Source organism: Nothobranchius furzeri, chromosome 13 (genome assembly GCF_043380555.1).
Source record: "Nothobranchius furzeri strain GRZ-AD chromosome 13, NfurGRZ-RIMD1, whole genome shotgun sequence".
NCBI classification, from domain to species: Eukaryota; Metazoa; Chordata; class Actinopteri; order Cyprinodontiformes; family Nothobranchiidae; genus Nothobranchius; species Nothobranchius furzeri.
The window spans coordinates 56,917,926-56,938,246 of record NC_091753.1 but is presented as its reverse complement, the minus strand read 5'-3'; the positions used below and the strand labels follow the sequence as shown (position 1 = coordinate 56,938,246).

Sequence of the window (20,321 nt, the reverse complement as noted above, 5' to 3'; positions counted from 1 at the left end):
GAAGAACATGTGCAGCTGTAGTCACAGGAACATCTAGCTGCTTGGAGATGGTCTTACAGCCTTTACCTTTAACATGCTTGTCTATACATTTCTTCCTAATCTCCCGAGACAACTCTTTCCTTCGCTTCCTCTGGTCCATGCTGAGTGTGGAGCACACCGTGCCACCAAACAACACAGTGACTACCTGGAGCCCTACATGAGGCCCACTGACTGATTACATGACTGTAGACACCTGTGATGCTAATTAGTGGACACACCTTGAATTAACATGTCCCTTTGGTCACATCATCTTCAGTCTTTTCCAGGGTTATCATCATTTTTGTCCAGGGCTGTTTCACAGCATGGTTAGAAAATAATGGTAAATGGTAAATGGTCTGTATTTGATATAGCGCCTTCTAGAGTCCTGGAACCCCCCAAGGCGCTTTACAACACAATCAGTCATTCACCCATTCACACACCCATTCACACACTGGTGGTGATGAGCTACGATGTAGCTCTGGGGCGCACTGACAGAGGCGAGGCTACTGAGCACAGGCGTCACCGGTCCCTCCGACCACCACCAGCAGGCAAGGTGGGTTAAGCGTCTTGCCCAAGGACACAACGACAGCGACAGACTGAGCGGGGCTCAACCCTGCAACCTTCCGATTACGGGGCAACTCCTTTGCCACCGTCGCCCCACGACGTCTGACGTACTGTCTGACTTTCATTGCTGAAATTTCATAGAATTTTAATTTAATATTACTTTTGTTTGATTCGAGTTATTTCTGTGACCACTGTGTGTTTTTTTCTTTGACAGAAGGACACCAGCGATTGTGTCCACGTCTGTAATCAGGGTGTTCTGAATCATTTGGCTTCTGTGTTTGTTTTTTCAAGATCTGTAGGAATGTTTTACTTCCCTGTTTGAAACAGAAACTCAGGAACCGTCTAGACCTTCAATCTGCTTCTGCTAAATATCTGGGTAACCAGAAAGAGCCTGACTGCCTGGTGTTCGGGTTCTGTGGAGCTTACTGATGCGTGAACACCTGGGCGTACCTGACTGCCTCCTGGTGCGTCTGTACGGCAGATTTCCCTCCAGCAGCAGTGGGAGACTCTTCCTGGACTTCTCTGGCATGTAAAGCTGCAGCTCTGGAGGTTCTGATCAGAGGTGGAGAAGACATCCAGGAAGACACAAATTAAAGGTTTAATTCATTAAAACGTATTCAGGAGCAGCGCTGATTCAAACGGCACTCCAACCTGTCGGTCCACAGCACCAGGGAGAAAATTCTGTACTAACCCCAGATCCAGTCTAGAACAGGCCATCCTGTAGTTTCAACACTTTCAGATTAACACTTGCTGACCTTTGACCTCTGTACCATTTAAGCCGGGCGTGCACTGTGCGACTTTTTCGAGCCGATTTTCCACTCGTGCGAGAATCCACGAGATCGGGGCGAGTTTTGCGCTGAGCGTCGTGTACAGGGGGTTACGAGAGGCGATAAACACCACGTGACCAGCTACCGATCAGCAGTCGTGAGCTCGCACGGACTTCTGGCGTGTTTAATATTTTTGCTCGTCCCTCGTGAGGGTATTGCACTGTTGAAGCGGCGCTGCGACCCAAAATGTACCAGAACCGCTCACGGCGCATGCGCAATCCTGCATCAACGCCGCTCACCCGCTATTTCCCCAATAACACACGTTGTTCGTTTTTGTTTCTACACGTTTTTTTACTCACAAAGATTGTCAAGAAAGCATGTTTGTCGTGTTCGTGTCTAATTAAACTGATCACTAAACACAGATTTACTTTCTTTATTTTGTTTTCCTCATCCAACCCCCATAAATCCCTGTGTGTCCTCCTGCAGCACTCCCGAAGGACAACAGGCAAAACAAGACAAAAAAGTCTGACGTGTTGAGTAAAAACTGCTATTTTTAGCATATTTTTAGGCCCGACGTGTTGCTACCAGACGTACAGTGTGAGCGCGTGACTCGTGAGATCTGCCCTGCGAGGAAGTCGTACAGTTAGAGCTGAAGCTGAGTGCTACGAGGGGAAAAGTCGCACAGTGTCCGCCCGGCGTTAGACAGAAAACAGCTCAAGGGATGAGCCTGAATTATGTTGGCACACAACAGGAGCTGAGACTCAAAAGGTGAACTGAACTTTCTAACCCTAAAGAAAAGAAGTGAACACACCACACTTAGGTCCAACACATCACCCCGCTTCTCCTCCAGCTTCACTGGCTGCCAGTCAACTTCAGGGTTCATTTCAAGATCCTGGTTCTGGTCTATAGGGCCTTACATGGACAAGCACCATCTTACATTGGTGATCTTCTTAGTCCCTACACCCCCAGCAGGTCCCTGAGGTCCAGTGACCAAAGCCTACTGGTTGTGCAGCACCAGGCTAAAGGTCAAAGGTGACAGATCATCTGCTGCTGTGGCCCCCAGACTCTGGACCTCTCTCCCCCTGAGCCTGAGATCAGTGGACTCAGTGGTCTCCTTTAAAAAGCAGCTGAAGACTCACTTGTTCAAGCTGGCTTTTGTATGACCTTCTTCACCTCTCTCTCTTTATTCTGCTCTCCCCACCTATTCCACCTTCCTCAGGATCCACTGATTTCCCTCTTTCCTGTTCACTCTCTCTCTTTCTTAACATTTTTTAATCACAATTGTCTATTTTTGCTCATTTTAAATATATTTTTAAACATTTTCTAAATGCTTTTTTATATTTTTACACTTTTTGTTTTTGTGAAACGCCTCGTGGTTTTTATCTTGAGAGGCGCTATAGAAATGATATTTTTTTCTTCTTCTTCTTCTGTGGAAGTTCTGGTTCTGGTATTTGTCCAGGTTACTTGTTACGTTTCAGTTCAGGTCACATAAACCGTAGGAAACAACCCAAGACAATCTGGATGGAGTTTGGCTCCGAGCTAACAAAGACGTCTGACCCTGACCTGACTGACGCCGGCCGCGGTGAAAACCAGGAATGTCGTCCAGTCGTGGAGAAGCGCACGACCCATTCAGGTGGTCCTGATTCAACTGAGGAGCTGAAACACAGAAAGTGATGTCATCCCATCATCCACAACTGGTTACAGTGTCAGAGGTCAGGGCTCTGTTAAAGTCAGCGGGTGTAAACTCACTCTGACAGAAGTTGTCTCCGAGGACTTGTCTCGCCTGGAAGGACAGAAATCAGAGTGATGAATAAACAAAATATTCCAACAAACTCCGACAATCTCAGGCTCAGACACAAGAAGAACCTGAACTTTGTCGTGACCTTGTAGTTCATTTTAACCCTAACCCTAAACAAATCCTCCATTTACTAAAAACAGAACAAATCTCATCGTTCTCACCCTAATAGTAATACTTATTATTAATCCATATAAAGTAATAGTCATGTAATCATTGATATTAAATATGCAACAGAAACAGTTTCTAAGTGATGATGTCATGAACATGTAACCAAGGTGATTTAGTGCAGGGGTGTCAAACATGCGGCCCGTGTGCCGGATCCGGCCCGCAAGCGGGTTAAATCTGGCCCGCGAGATGGTTGTGAAAACTTTATTTTCATACTTTACAATGTAGAGTGAAAATAAACGCATCATTGTGAGCAAGTTTTCTCTGTAATGAGTATAAATAAAACAAAGCTGCGCTCAAGGCTCACACAAGAACTTGAATCACATCCTGAAGTTGGCCGCCACTCAGGACGTGACTTCTGATGTTGATGTGCCAGTGAAAGCTAAAAGATGTTAAGTAAAATGAGTCAAATATACTTTAAGTGCTGCATAAAACTTATCTAGCCATGTGATCTGTAAGCTCTTTGAATCACTAAGGAATTTTTTATTATGTATTGATTTATTATTTTTTTCAAATTTTCAAGTACTCTTCAGGTGTTGTACTTGTACTACACTGTCCTCAGGCTCCAGCCTTGTTTCATATTGATTGTATTAAAACAAAGAAAACAATCTGAATTTTTTTTTTTTTTACCGGTCCGGCCCACTTGGGACTAGATTTCCCTCAATAGGGCCATTCCCATCTGTACCGGGTCGGCCCGGGCCGGGTAGCGTAGGTTGTTTACATATCTGGGTGGCCTGGTATTTTTCCGGGCCAACCAAGGCTCATTCTCAGCCCTCTTCTCGAGGGGGTCTGCTTCAGGCCGACCAGGGCCAACACACCCACTGCTGACAGCAAATTCACACCTTCCATTAGAGCAAGCCTCTGATTGGTGGGTAGAATCAGCCCACATGGGCTTAAGGCAAGGATGTGTGGAATCAACCGGGCCAGGCTGGGGCCGACTGGGGCTACCCAGCCCGGGCCGACCCGGTACAGATGGGAATGGCCCAAATGTGGCCCCTGAGCTAGAATGAGTTTGACACCCCTGATTTAGTGGCTGCCGACGTTTTGTTAGGCTGCGGCGCCCCCTGGAGTTCTTTAGTAAAAGGAATGGATGTAATTTTCACTTTAGAAGTGCAGGGGACATGGGGGGTGGGGCGGTGGGGGTGGGGGGTGGGGGGGGGGATCTTTACAGTATGCTCCAATGGGAAACAGGCTTATACACCAACGGTTGTTTTCCGCTTGGTCCTGGAGCTCAACCAGAGTTAATTTAATATAAAGTAATATTTGTTTTGGATGTTAAAAAGTGCAGGGGTCAAAACTTGACTTTGGAAAAAGTGGCGGGGACATGTCGCCCCCCCCCCCCAAAAAACAAATTACGTCCATGGTAAGAGGAATACAGTTTCTGTCTCGGTTTAACATTCCTAAACAGTCGACTAAAACCAGCTGACTCTAATGAATTATTAAAGAGGGAGAAACAGTAGAGTTTTACTTCCTGATTGATTTGTTCTGTCTGACATTTAACTTTTTAACAGCTGAGTTTAAAGCTGATCCTGAGGCTGTTTCTATCCATCACTTCTGTAGATTTATTCTCACTTCTGATTAAATCCTGACTGACTTGTTTGTTTGTTTGTTTGTTTGTTTGTTTGTTGATGATAACAGACAGAAAACTCAGCGTCAGCTGTTTGGTTCCAGTTTCCAGCTCTAAGACCCAATAGTTATTCGGTCTGGTGACCAGCAGGCGGCAGCAGAGGTCAACACAGAGCAGCTGGAGGCCAACAGCTGAGCTTCAGTCAGAGGTCAAAGGTCAGTCCAAGTTCCATTAGTTGTCACCGCACACTAGTGAAAATGTTTCTCTGCGTCTGACCGATCCCCTGTGGCGAGCTGCAGCTGCGCTCGGGAGCTACGTGGTGGTTTAACCCCCCAATCAAACCTCCTAATGCGGAGTGTCAACCCAGGAGGCATGGGTCCCATGCTTTAAAAGTCTCTGACCCGGCCCAACTGTGGATTTGAACTCGTGATCTGTCAGTCTCAGCACAGACACCCATTCCACTGAGCCACCGGGAGATGGTAGAAGCAAAAGAGACAAAGAGAGGAAATTTCTCTCGGCTGGTATTCTACATAGTTTGCGTGTCTTTTTCTTCTGTGTTTTCCTAAATTTTCCCTCCTCTGCCCCTTTCTCTCCCTGTCCCCCCCCCCACCCCCCACCCCCTCCCCCCCTCATCCCTCCTTACCTTCTGAGGGAGTGAAGCTGGGTGGTTCTCTACGATCAGTCTCTTCAGGTAGTGGACCCAGAGTCTTTTCTCCTCCTGGTTCTTTGTCTGCAACAACAATACAGATTAAGTGTTCGTGCAAATGTAAGGAGAGGGTTAGTTCTGGTTCTGGTCGAGGTTCCTCACCTGGACCACGTGCTGCTGTTTGGGGATTGTCTGGTCCGACACTCTGAAGCAGAGTGGGTCCTTCAGGGTCTCCACCAGTTGCAGGTTGCAGCACTAGACAGGAGGAAATTAAAACAAGGCCCAGTTCAGACCCGGTTACGGTACCATAAGGTTCTGAAGACCCCCGGTTCTGAAGAACTTACAAATATATGTGTGCTGTAGACGAACTGCTCCAGCCTCTTCTTGGCGATCAGCAACATCTTATCAAACAGGAAGAACGCTCTCTCCTTCTTCACCCTGTGGACTTTAAAAGAACCCTCCAGAACCAGCTCCCCAAACCCGCCGAGGTCCGGCCCGCTCCAGTTCACCAGCAGGGACTCGATTTCCTGCAGAGGGGCAGTTACAGGTCAAAGGTCACATCCGTCTGAAAGTCAGACTTTGTGATTAGAGACGTGATTTAAAGGTTGTTGGTTCGAGTCCCAACAGAGTGTGCTGCACTGATTCTGTTGTTGCTTAATGTTAAAACAAAACCTGGAAAAAAAAAACCACAGCAAGATTTAAAGGTCGACAAAAAAAAAAAAACACACCTGCGCTCCTCACTAAAAACCCAAGATGGCGGCTCCGTCAGGTGGAAGCTGAAGCTCGTGTGAGGGAGATCTAAAGAGTGGTGCTGGTTCTACCTCCATCAGATTACTGGACGCTGGCGGTTAGCTAACTGACACGAGGCTCTGTGGCACAATGGACGGCACATTGGACTTCTAGGTCGGGAAGTGATTCAAAGGTTGTGGGTTTGAGTCCCACCAGAGTCGAGCTGTTTGCTTTGTCTCAGTAGGCTGAGCTTCACAGTTTACATCAAACTTGTTTAATTTTCTCAAAACTGCAGTTGAAGAAGGTGCTCCTTGCCCCGCTTGACCGGGTTTGGGCCAAACGGCTTCCCGTAGCTATGTACACTTTGCATTCCCAGATGTGGTGAAGATCAGAAACATCCGTAGATGCTAGCTGGGTAAAACCGGGCTCACACCCTCCCCCTCCCGGACACAGGTACCAACACACAAACAACACGTGTCATGGCAAACACACGCTCTGACATGTGGCCTTCAGCTGCTCCAGGGGCGAACAGCAGGATCTGATCTTGGGTCTGCTCCTGCGGCACAGCTGATCCCGGTGGTGAGCAGATGTGAGCGGTCGCCATCCCAGCTGCTCAGATCTTCACTTTGGAATGAAATCATGAAGCTTTGGGGCTCACGGGAGCTTTGATCTGACTGACAGCTGCATCAGCAACATCTGAATGTTTAACTTCACACGGATCCACTGGGAATGCTTGGATTATCACATATGTGAAAAAAATAAACGGTTGGTTGTAAAAGGGTCATGAAGCCGATCCCAGAAACTCACCGAGCTTCGATCGGAGAATCAAATTTACAACCAAACATTCAGATTTTTGTTAAAATTCCCACTGAATGAAACCAACTTCCATACCAAGAAGTGTCATAACATCTCTAAATTACGTCTCCCTTTAATCTCAATTTCATCTCATAATTTACTACCAACAGGAGAAAGATTCCAGATGTGTTCCAGCACCTGGAATGATTTGGGCATTTTTAAGTAAAACAATCCAAACACTTTTAAAGCTCCAGAAACGTGGAGACCTGGAGACTCTGGAGAAGAACCCCAAAGCGGGATTTGGGAACGTCGTTACGATGAAGACTTCAGAAGTTCCTGATGAAGCAGCTGTAAAACATCCTAAAGTATAAAGGTGGGGTTATATTTTACTTGAAACGATTAAAAAATAAAAAAAAACTAAGAAAAAAAGAGACAATCAACGGATAAAAACACTGAATTGACATCAATGAGCAGCAGGAAGACTGCAAAGGATGCTGTTCCAGGAAGGGAACACCTGGAGGTTGTAACACGATGAAGGAGCTATTCCTCCAAGGTTATTTAACCTCTCCCCAGTTTCCTCTCACACAGCGCCAGAGTGCGTGAAACAGCCTCAAGGTCATGCATTCGCTTCTAAACTGTTTACTTTCCAGCAAAAGAAGACAGAAGATGAAGACTCTTTTCTTTTATTAAATCAAACAACTCTATTTTCAAGAAAGCTAATCAAAACAACTGTTAGTCAATAATACAATGTGACCGATCTGTGAAATCACAATATTATTATTAATATGTTTAATAAGTAGTATGACTAATTCTAGTCCACTAGACACGCTGACACACGTAAGGTAAACAACTGCATGACACATTGCTGTGCTGATCCAATCAGAACCTTCCTAGTCTGAAGCGTGGCAGAGTCTCTGTGGTGTTTATTAAACCTGTCAGCTTTGATTCGTCCAGAATCAAAAACATCCAGATTAATAAAACCGTTCCAACGCCATCTTAAGTTCAGTTCTCAAGATCTCACTGAGTTCACCGCATGTTAAGTGAAGTATTGGACCGGCCATCTGTACTTCTCTTTTTAAGCTGAGAACCATCAAGCTGGGAAAAATTTGTTGTTTTTACCAAACAAGAAACGGTTCCTTCCGAATAAAAGCTGAACTCGCTGACCCAAGGAGGGTCTCTTTTTGACGCTGTGAACCACCTGTCGCTTTTTACCTGGAGACTATCCAAAGACTGGTTTGTCGTACTGTCGACGCTGTTTCAACGGCTCCGGTACCAGAGGAGGGTCCGTGGACCTGCCATCCGGATCTGTACGGAGGTCTCACTGAGGGTATGTGGATGCGACACGAACGGCGTCTCATGTGGTTATGAAACTACTCTGATAAGTTCTCACACCTCATTCATACCAGCTACATCCATCATTAGAGAGTTCGTCTTGTTAAATTGTTTAAAATTATTTAGTAATAAATCATCTTAAACGGTTGAAGGCCTCTCTCTCTTCTCGTCTCTCAGTTAATACAAAGTGTTGTCTAATCCCTGCATTAAAAAGACCCAATCTTCTGTTTAAATAACCCAGTGTCCGCAAGATGGATTTCATACTCGATATGAAATTTTAATGTCTTAAGGTCCTTAATTAAATGTAAATTACTATTGTTACAAGGTGGTCTACCTGCAGCCGCAGGGCGTGGTCCTGTTTCCTCTTCATGTCGTTGATGTACCAGGCCACTGCTGTCATGGTGATGATGGCGTCCTCCACCACTTCATATCCTGCTTCGCTCTTATCAAAGTGTTTTGAAAGTTCCTGAATCAGCCAGACAAAAACCCACAGGAACGTCAGGAACCACAGGCAGAACCTTCTCCTGATCCACAAAGTGAACTTTACGATGTGAATCCATTCTTTTATTAATCTAATCTGAGATAAACCAGAGAATCAAATCATGAAGGAGTCTGTGCCGACTGAAACATGGAAACCTGTCCAGAGGATAGATACGGATCAAACGGGAACGCTGTTCATCTCAAGCAGGACCAGCTGAGAATTCTGGGAAGTTTCCTGCACAGATTCAAACACATGTTTGATCCGTGTTTAAGCTGGCCACCATTACGTAGCAGCAGGGAACAAAGAGCGGGGTTTCTCTCCGTTCCATCATCCCTCACTCCACTCAGAGGTGGGCTTGGACTGGGACCAGTCCAGAGGGTTTACTGGGAAGAGTCAGCGATGTCTGAGCTAAGACAATCTCTATGGGAATGTTGTGAGAGCTGGTCTTCATTAGAGAGACATGTTTACTATGAAGAGATGAACCAGCGCCACAGAGAGAGGAGAAGCTGCTCCTGGATCAGCTTCCAGCCTGAGCACAGACTCTCTGATGGTCTCACCTGTAGGAGCAGGTGATACTTCAGGATCCTCTGAACTGGTTTCAGCAGGTACGTTTCCAGAGGCAACGAGTGATTGAGGGTGGCCCGTCTCTCCTGGAAGAACCGAACCAGACTTTGATTTTTCATGCACTCCTTCAGCACCGCCACCGAGCTGTTGGAGAACACGAGAGAGCTGTTAGAACACTGAAACATGGTGGAATTGTGGAGCTTCAGCTGCCAGCTCCACGGACGGACGGGGGGGAGGAGGCGGGAGGAACCTCCCTGTGTCTGCAGCAGAAGGGGAGGTGAAGGAAGGAGGAACCCTTTTAACAAACACATTTGGAACAGGAAAGAACTGAAACAACTCTGGATCTCCTGCATTCATCTCAGCGTGAATGAAGGAAACGAAGGATGGAGCTCAAGATGACAAACAGTGGAGAATCCTCAGCTGTTGGATCCTGCAAAGAACATCCATCACAGCGGGAAGCTGAGGAATCTTTGACACCAGCTGTGAGACTGGAAGAAAAGGAGAGAAGGCAGTAAAGGCGAAAGTAGAGGATGTGGGGAGGACAAGGTACCGATGGGAATCAGGGGAAGAGACGAGCCGTTTTCCTCCAGATGGATGTTAATCACAGGAAGGAATTCTGAGCAGGAGTAATATCTTCTACAGACACCCCTGATGGGTTCAGCAGCGACTCTGAAACAGACACAAAGTCTGAACATCTCAAATTCATCCTGCAGCTGGAAAAAAACCTCCTTAAATATTCAGAAGTTCCTTCAGCCGCAAGATGAACAAGAATTCTAATTCAATCCCCTCAAATCCTCAAATAACACCCACCATTCGCCACGTCAGGAAGATGTTGGGAAGCTGCACTAGGATCCAGAGACTTTTATTGTGAAAATCCGAGAGCTTAAAAAAGACTCAGATATTTAAGGTGGAGCTGGAGCTCCACAGAAAGAGCTAGCCTGGGATCCAACCTTGGATTTGGTTTGACCCCAGGCCTGAACTCGTGTCAGACTCTGGAACTGACCCTAGAGCCGACTCCGGACGTGACCCACATCCCCGTTAGGAGACTCCAGCAGGGCCTTGGTGGATGTTTCCAGGTTTTTGGCCCTGAAACTAGATGTTCTGCTCTGGAAGCAGGAGTTAATTTTCCTCTGAGAGCCAGAGATGAATCTGTCATCTGACACAATCTCACCTCAGCATGAAGAATTTAAAACACACGGCCCGGATGAAAAATGAATACGGAGGAATTCTGTGCTTGGACACATTCCCGTCCAACACAACTCCCGGCAGCTGGTGGAGTTTTCTTCACGAACGGATCATTTTATCTTCAGGCGCTGTTGTCCCAGACAGAACCCAGGTTCTGCTCCTTGTTATTCTCACACATCACAGATAATTATAGTTTCTCCTGAGAGCCTGGGTTCATTTGCACCAATCAGGAAAAACCTGGAACTCTGACAAAAACTTCCTGACTCCCAAGTCCTGTTTGGACTTCATAGAGCTGGTTTCAGCTCCCCGAGTCGGACAAATGAAGGAAACTCCAGCTGTGCATGGAGAAGAATGGAGCTCCATCGGTTTGGGTTCACGGTTCCTCTACACCTGAGACTAAAGAACAACAGTGAGATGACTCATTTACTGTTTTGTTTTTCACTTGAAATGTTTTTGTTCATCTGGAGCCGTTCTCCTCTCAGACCTCTAGAAGAAGCTTTCTGTTGCAGGTTGACCAACTGCACCTCAGAGCAGATTCAAGACCAAACTCAAAATCCATTAAAAAGTAAAAGTAGTTCAGATTATTCCTCCACTCATCCATCCATCCATCCATCCATCCATCCATCCATCCACCCATCCATCCACTCATCCATCCATCCATCCATCCATCCACTCATCCATCCATCCGTCCGTCCGTCCATCCATCCATCCATCCACCCATCCATCCACTCATCCATCCATCCGTCCGTCCGTCCGTCCGTCTGTCCATCCATCCATCCATCCATCCATCCATCCATCCATCCATCCATCCACTCATCCATCCGTCCGTCCGTCCGTCCGTCCCTCCATCCATCCATCCATCCATCCATCCATCCATCATCCATCCATCCGTCCGTCCGTCCGTCCATCCATCCATCCATCCATCATCCATCCATCATCCGTCCGTCCGTCCATCCATCCATCCATCCATCCATCCATCCACTCATCCATCCGTCCGTCCGTCCGTCCGTCCCTCCATCCATCCATCCATCCATCCATCCATCCATCATCCATCCATCCATCCATCCATCCATCCATCCATCCATCCATCCATCCATCCATCCATCCACCATCCATCCATCCATCCATCCATCCATCCATCCATCCATCCATCCATCCATCCATCCATCCATCCATCCACTCATCCAACCATCCGCCCGTCCATCCATCCATCCATCCATCCATCCATCCATCCACTCATTCATCCACTCATTCATCCACCCACCCATCCATCCATCCATCCATCCAACCATCCGCCTGCCTGTCCATCCATCCATCCATCCATCCATCCATCCATCCATCCATCCATCCATCCATCCATCCATCCATTCATCCATCCATCCACTCATCCATCCATCCATCCATCCATCCATCCATCCATCCATCCACCCACCCATCCATCCATCTATCCGTCCGTCTGTCCATCCATCCATCCATCCATCCATTCATCCATCCATCCACTCATCCATCCATCCATCCATCTATCCGTCCGTCCGTCCATCTGTCCGTCCATCCATCCATCCATCCATCCATCCATTTACTTCTGCTTATCTGGAGTTGGGTCGTGGGGGCAGTAGCCTAAGCAGAGGCCCAGATTTCCCTCTCCCCAGCCACTTGGACCAGCTCCTCCGGGGGAATCCCAAGGTGTTCCCTGGCCAGGTGAGAGACATAGTCCCTCCACCGTGTGCTGGGTCTAAATTTAGGTCTCCTCCCGGTTGGACGTGCCCGAAACACCTCCCCAGGAGGCATCCTGATCAGATTCCCGAGCCACCTCAACTGGCTCCTCTCGATGTGGAGAAGCAGCGGGTCTACACTGAGCCCCTCCCGAATGACCGAGTTCCTCACCCTATCTCTAAGGGAGAGCCCAGCCACCCTGTGGAGAAAACTCATTTCGGCCGCTTGTATCCGTGATCTCGTTCTTTCGGTAACTACCCAAAGCTCGTGACCATAGGTGAGGGTAGGAACGTAGATCAACCGGTAAATGGAGAGCTTCACCTTCTGACTCAGCTCTCTCTTCACCACGACAGACCGGTACAACGCCCGCATCGCTGCAGATGCAGCACCATTCCGTCTATCGATCTCACGCTCCAGCTGTCCCTCACTCGTGAACAAGACCCCGAGATACTTAAACTCCTCCACTTGGGGCAGGACCTCATCCCTGACCCGGAGAAGGCATTCTACCCTTTTCCGAATCAAGACCATGGTCTCAGATTTAGAGGAGCTGATTCTCATCCCAGCTGCTTCACACTTGGCTGCAAACCGCTCCAGCGAAAGCTGAAGATCACGTTCTGATGAAGCAAACAGGACCACATCATCTGCAAAAAGCAGAGACCTGATCCTCAGGCCATCGAAACGGATGCCCTCCACACCTTCGCTGCGCCTAGAAATCCTGTCCATAAAGGTTATGAACAGAATCGGTGACAAAGGGCAGCCTTGGCGGAGTCCAACTCTCACTGGGAACGAGCCCGACTTACTGCCGGCAATGCGGACCAAGCTCTGACTCCTACAGAGAACATTCAGATGTTCCTGTTTGATTTAAACCTGACTCTAACTGAACCACAGGAGAAGGAAGTGGTGATTTGGTGGCTCTCCTGTTGAACAACACGTCTGCTTGTATTTATATTTCTGTCTAAATCTCTCAATAAAACCATTACTGCATCATTGTTGTGCTGAGAAGATGATCAGAGAAGATCCTGACAGTTGGACCCAGATTCAGCCTAAAAACCAAACCAGCAGAGCATCTACTTAAAAACCAGCCGAACATCTCAGCAACAACCAGACTAGGATGACTCTGGGGTATTCTGTGTAAAACTGCCGTTCAAATATTTTTAACCTGTTCCAAATCCCAGCGACACATGGACGAGTCCCGGAGACTCACCTGGAGAACCTCTGAGAACATTTTGAGGCCACCAGCAATTTTAACCCATCGAGGTTCTGGTTGTCCACCTCTAGACTTTCTTTGACGAGCTGCAGAACTTTAACTCGTGACAAATAACAACATATTAATGATGTGCTAATGTGAGATTTAAGTTTTTGTTCTAACATGACGGGAATATTCAGACGGAACAGCCTCCTGTTCCGAGGGAAGCGAAGAACCATCTGTGTCCAGATGGAACCCCAACAGGATTTAGGAAGCATGCTTCAGTGAAACCAAACGTCTGTACGGCTGGAGTGTAAATGTTGGAGGTGGAGATCTGGAGTCGCAGTGTAAACAGAACCCTCCGAGTGTTCTGGATGAGATACGGCTGGGCTCCAAACTCATCTTCTCCTCCATAAAGCAAACCGACCTCCTCCGTTCCTAAAACCAGGAGCTGTGTGTGTGTGTGTGTGTGTGTGTGTGTGTGTGTGTGTACTTACTTTGGATAGTTCATACAGTACAGTGTGTAGATGTCAAAGGCTTCACTCTGAAACAAAAGAAGTTGAATCAAGTCAGACTGACTTTAAAGAGCAAGTCACCCCCAAATCACATTTTTTTTGCTGATAAACTATATAAAGGAGTGTCTAATCATGCTGCAGACACGTGTCGTCAATAATATGGCAGTTCAGTGCATCTTGGTTAAAATTCAAATATTCTGCCTAAAACTGTCAGTGTTGTGCCGTCGTCAGGGAAAAATTCTGCACTGCATTTGAATTTAAATCTGCCATCGCTATTGGCTAAGAGGTATGCTATGATGTCATCTGGTACATTATGATGCCATAATGCCATTGTGAGCCTGTGTGTGTGTGTATTTGTTAGCGGCTCCGCCCTCTCGGTCTGCCAAGCAACAGCATTTGTTGCATTTTTCAAACATGAAGTGGGAGTGACGTAAGTTTCTTGTAGGGGGTGACTTGCTCTTTAATCAGAAGCAGAGCTTCAGATACGGAGGAACTCAGCAGGAACATCTAGAGTTCACCTTTCTGTTATGAACCACCTGTTATATCAATGATCAACATCATCTGTGCTGCTGGACCATCAGTTCTGGTACTGGCAGTTTCCCACAGAACCCAACTGGACTCACCCGCTCCACGAAGCAGTCTGCGATGGCCGCAGCGTCTGGACTTCTCTCTAAATCTTCCAGGAGATCACTGAAAATACAAACACACAGGTGGAGGGGTTCAGAAAGACGGGTCCAACCCACACAGAACCAATCCTCTGCCCGGTTCTGGTTCAGGACCTTTAAGATGATCAGGGATCAAAGTCGAGCTCTGGCACGACAGACCACCCGTTGGACTTCTAGTCACAAGCAGTGACTCGGAGGTTGTGGGTTTGAGTCCCACCAGAGTCCAACATCAAAGCTGAAGCAGCTGAATGTTTTAGTTCCTTCAGATAAAAAACAGCCACAGGTTTCCTTTTAACTTCCGCCCTCTGACTTTCTTCTTAGAAAACAGTAAAACTACACCTGCAGCTTCATTTGGCCTAAAGACCAGAGCTACTGAAGACATGAGAAGATGTGGCTTGATTAGGAGACAACGGCTGGTTTTAGGCGCTGCATGACTTAATTTTTTTTAAAGTCGACAGTCAAGTAATGAAAATCGAGTCGACTTCGACCAGTCGTTGATGACGTCATACACCTGAAGCGGCGGGGGTGGGGTGGGGGTCGGTTGGTTCGCTGGAGTTTTTGACAATTAAAACCGCGCCCACATTTTCAAAGTTAAACACATTTCTTTTAACAACGGTAGTTTCTGCTTCAGCCCTCTCCCCCTCCCCCTGCACTGATGCACCTGCAGCCTCTCGGAGTTCCTGCTGCTCTAAACATTAAAATAATTATTTCATTTTCTGTTCCTCACTTCTGATGACCTTCAATGGTGTCTGTTTGTTGCAACCAGCAGGTACAAAAACTAACTTGTTTTTATTTGACTATTTTTCTGTCCTGCCTGTTTATTATCTTCCTGCATCTCCTCTCAGTCCTAAAGAGAAACTGCTACCTGGGTTCATATATATTCACCTCATGAGTTACCTTTGAACTGCAGTTCTAACAGATCTACCGACCGCTAAAACAGCGGAGTGCTCGCTGCTCGCCGGCCGCAGTGTGTCACCGGAGGACAAAACAGATGATGCGCCCCGCTCCACAGCAGCGGGGCGCATCAGGCAATAATAAAAGACAGAAAACATAAAAGGAAATGAGCCGACATGAACGATCGCGTGTTAAATTAGTTTTTGAGGTGGCGACACCTGATTTGATAATGTTACTGTGGCCGTGCTCAGGACGCAGATGTCTGGAGCGCGTCAACAATCAGAGCTTTGCATGCGCAAGCTGGTTAAGGTTAGGATGGGGGTGAGGGGAAGGTTAAATTGCAAGAGGGTAAAGGTCACAATTTGGTTAAATGTCCGTTTTACGGCGGGTGTCAGTACCGACGCTCTGGCACAGCGCGTTGCCTCCGCCTCGATCCAGACGCGCAGGGGCTCGCCACCTGCTGTCTTTTCCGAGGACTGCATCTTGTCATTATCACGTGAGAGCGACTAGTCGATTACAGGCATAAAAAGTCACTACAGAGCAGTGAGGTCGACTAGTCGACTAGTTCATACAACCCCTAGTTGGTTTATCATCAGAACGTCCAGCAGCGTGTGGATCATTATAGAACCAAAACCACGAGAGCTGGTAACGATTTATCTGATCAAACTAGTTTGGCTGATTATTTATTTTGAACTCGTCAGCTCAAACAAATCTGATTCAGGTCAGTGAATGTTCTCCGTTTCCATAGAAACCATCTTCATGTTTGTGTGTTTGAAAAGAAGCATGACCCCACAGATCAACACTTCTTCCTATTACTCTTCTTCATCACGTCCTGTCAGGAAGAGTTTATCAGCTCAGAGCTGCTAGAGTTTCTGATGAAGTCTTAAAGATGTTAAACCAAATTAATTCGTTTCAGTTGCAGTTTTAAATATTTTGTTGTTCAGGAGTTCTGTGAGGATCTCCTCAGAGATCTTCGGTTTTCCAGATGTGCAAAAAAAAACATTTGCATGATTTGTTTTTTGTCCTGATGTTTGTTCACTTTTGTTTTGTTTTTTGTTTTTTTGCCTGTTTCATCCTGATACCATGTTTCTGAGGTCAGAGAGAAACCTGAGCTCTCCTCCTCAGCATATCTGCTATTTATGTGCAGATTTGTATTAAATTATGTCGTAATTCTGCAGAAGAACCCGGGGAAATTTCTCTGACTCACGGATGTTTGAAACCTGATCGAAATCAGTTTGGAAAAAAAGTGAATCATGATGAAAATGGGAGTTTTTGTGGAAAAAGGAAACTGATTGTTCTTACTGAGGTTGTTATTTTAACCTGACAGCAGGGTGAAAGTTACACACACACACACACACACACATACATCCGAGGTCATCAGCGTGACATGAGGTTTAACATGACAAGAACAACAATGCAGGTTAAAAACACTAATAGCTCATTTTACTTTTACTTTTTCTCCTTTTGGTCGTTTCTGCATCAGATAAAAACAAGATTTTATTTCTGAAATTCAAAGTGAGCAATCGTCTCATTTATCTGATTCAGCCTCATAGGCTGTGTGTGTGTGTGCGTGTCTGCGTGTGTGTGTGTACGCTTGCCTTCTTGACACAAACTGTTGCATCACATCCGTCATTTCCCTGTAGAGTTGTGTTTTAACTTCCTGGAACCCGATCCAGCTCAGTGAATTCAATAAATAAATAAATAAACCCCTGATTTGACGTTTAAAAATGAACTCATGAGTCTGTTTGTGGCAGAATAAAACATAACTTATTATAAAAATAATGACGGAGATAAATTTCAATATTTTCTCACATAAAATATGAATAAATATTAAAGATTCATTTTTCAAACATCTTCAGAAGCTGAAGCCTCTCCCAGGAGGCTGAGCTACATGTTTAAGGTAAGATGTCTTACAATATCAGAATAGATGAATAAAAATGAAAACAACTAAGTTTTACATTTTAGCTGTGTTAAATGAATATTTGTTTATGGAGAGAATCCACCTGTCACATTCCAGGGATGTTTAGGACCCAAATATGCAGATACCCAGGAGGACACGTGGCAGGAGTAGATATAAGAAAAAATCCTTTATTGAAGGAGACAAAAAATAAAATAGATCCAAAAGGTTGGGAGCAAATAAATCCAAAGGCAGTCCAAAAACTAGAGACCAAAAACACAGGAGACAAGACAGGGCTTAAATACACAGGGAGGATGAGAGGGAGATGAGCTGCAGGTGTGTGGGGTGTGGGAGGAGGACCAGGTGAAGGCAATGACTAATCAGGGGAGAAACTAACTTGACCTAAGAATAAAACCTCATACAAAAGAGCAGGAAACATAACTACAATTCAAAGGGAGGGGGGAGAGATATAATAAACACTGATGGGAAAAACATACTAAATCATGAAAGGCTGTAACTAAAGGAAATGACTTGAGAAACCTAGAGGGCTGGAGATCTAGGGGCAAATAGGGAAAACCAGAAGACACATGAGGAAGACGCAGACATGACACATGAGGGCGCAAGGACACAGAAGGAGCACCTAGAGAACGAATGGAGGACACAAGGAGACACATGAGGGGAGATGCAGGCACAGACCATGACACCACCTGCTTCTGTTGGAGCCTTTTATCAAACCCTTTCATTTGTTGAGACGATGAGTAAAATCAACGCTGAGATCATCTGTGGCTTCAGCAGAGTTGAGACGGCTGGAGGCAGAGACGGAGAGACGAAGACAGAGGGACGACTGAAGAGGAGACACCACGCTGGATTCCAGACCAACACTCATCAGAGGAGGTTCCACCACACGACTCTCACTGCATTCTTAGTTAACAAGCTCTAAACAAGTCTCTCATTATCACACACACACACACACACACACACACACACACACACACACACACACACACACACACACACACACACACACACACACACACACACACACACACACACACACACACACACACACGCACGCACGCACGCACACACACACACTGTGCTCTTCCTCTCAGTCTTCCACCACTTCAGCTCTCTTTGGCGTCAGCCCTCATTTTGTGGCTGGCGGACATCATTAGTGGGGGATTGTGGGAGAGGAAGAGGGAATTCTGGGGTTTTTTGCTCTTTTTGAGAAACCACAGAAGAAGAGAAGGAGGACAAGGAGGAACCTGCTGTCCAAATTGAGCGAGAGAGTACCGTCAGATGGAAGAGAGGAGAGAGAACGTTCTTTCACTGGAAAATCACAGGAATCAGTTCACAGGTCAAAGGTCACACAGACTCAAGCTGAATTGGTCCATGTTCAAAGGTCACCTGAAGGGTTCAGGATGTTCCTTTAGCCTGCAGCGCTCCGGGTTCTGTTTACCTTCTGTAATCTCAAGGCTCTGCTGAGTTCTGGTGTTTCTGTTTGTGATGTTCTGGATGTTCACACCTCCTTCTATCACCTCCCATCAGTTCTCAGGACTGCCACACAAACAAGCTCACCTCAGCTCCACAACCCCAGTGACCTCCAACCCCAGAACGCCCCCCACCTCACGGCAAGCTGGGCCCAAACCAAACACTCCAGGGCCGGTCCTGGTCATCATCCTCCCACAAAGAGAGAGGCCCGTTTAGCAGAGTGATTAACAGCAGCTGACTCTGTGGCATCTGAGAAATGCTGCTTAACTAAACCACTGGGGGGTGGGGGTGGGGGGGGGGGGAGACGGGGAGCAGGAGGAGCCAAGAAGAGGGAACAGAAGGCAGGAGGAAGAGCAGAAGGATGGAGCAGGAGGAGGAGAAAGATGGTGGAGCTGAAGGGAGGGTCAAGAGGAGATGCAGGTTGGAGCAGGAGGTCCTCCTTAAAGCTAATAAGGATGGCTTTTGTTTTGTTTCTTCCGAACTTTCACTCTGAGGAAGTTTCCATCAGACCCACCCGTAATCAGAGCCAGCAGCGACCTGTTCAGGTGTGTTTGAGTTACTGAACCGAGCCTCGACCCCGACAGGAACACTAAGGTGTCTCCAGGGCGGGGTGGCGCCACCGCGTTTCATTTCTCTTCAGGAGCCGCTGGCGCTGAAGCAGCCTGTAATCACTCCTTTACAGCCAGATGAAGTGAGCTTAACACGGTTCTAACAAGCTCTGATGATGTCCCAATGTTCTTCACATGACTAGAATCCAATCCAGACCTTCTCAGCTTCAGGCTTTTAAACGTCATCATTCCTGCATTATTTTCCCAGTTCCGAGAGTCAAAGTTCTTTTTCATCCAGCACTAACGTTCCTCCAGCTTTGTTTAAAACAAGAAACCTGTCTGTCACCATAGCAACCGATGAGGTGTCTGTAACTCAACAACACCTGGCTGAAGGTTTGAGGCTAATTAAAGAGCAACACACTCAAATGAGCTTTTATTGGTTTCCTGTAGAGACCACCGAGGAAGAAGGAACCACCGGAGAACCCAATAAAAACACCTGAACAAGGTTCTTCTCACATGAGCCAAAGTCCCCAGTTAACATAGAAGTCCTGGTCCTTTATCAGGTCCATCAAGTACATTAGATCCATTACTTCTATCAAATCAGTCAGGTCAGTCTGGTCCATCAGATCTATCAGATCCATCAGACCAGTAAGGCTCATCAGATCTATCATGTTCAACAGCTCAATCAGGTCCATCAAATCTATTAGATCCAGTAAATTTATATCAGGCTCATCAAGTCAATCCGGTTCAACAGGTCCTTGAGGTATATCAGCTGCATCAGATCCACTAGGCCCATCAAGT

The 20,321-nt window shown here is 46.6% G+C and overlaps 1 protein-coding gene across 4 annotated transcripts in view; it reads right to left on the bottom strand.

The window, feature by feature from the left end:
• The window catches only part of plekhg2 (pleckstrin homology domain containing, family G (with RhoGef domain) member 2), a 63,417-nt gene that overhangs the window by 2,204 nt on the left and 40,892 nt on the right, over positions 1 to 20,321 (bottom strand). For all 4 annotated transcript variants that reach the window (XM_070543653.1, XM_070543652.1, XM_070543654.1 and 1 more), the window contains 10 exons: positions 14,649 to 14,715; positions 14,008 to 14,054; positions 9,420 to 9,570; positions 8,716 to 8,847; positions 5,870 to 6,052; positions 5,688 to 5,780; positions 5,523 to 5,609; positions 3,099 to 3,132; positions 2,913 to 3,005; positions 1,033 to 1,134 (listed from right to left, as the gene is read on the bottom strand). In XM_070543653.1, coding sequence (XP_070399754.1) covers positions 1,033 to 1,134; positions 2,913 to 3,005; positions 3,099 to 3,132; positions 5,523 to 5,609; positions 5,688 to 5,780; positions 5,870 to 6,052; positions 8,716 to 8,847; positions 9,420 to 9,570; positions 14,008 to 14,054; positions 14,649 to 14,715 — 989 coding nt within the window. The remainder of the gene's footprint in view (positions 1 to 1,032; positions 1,135 to 2,912; positions 3,006 to 3,098; positions 3,133 to 5,522; positions 5,610 to 5,687; positions 5,781 to 5,869; positions 6,053 to 8,715; positions 8,848 to 9,419; positions 9,571 to 14,007; positions 14,055 to 14,648; positions 14,716 to 20,321) is intronic.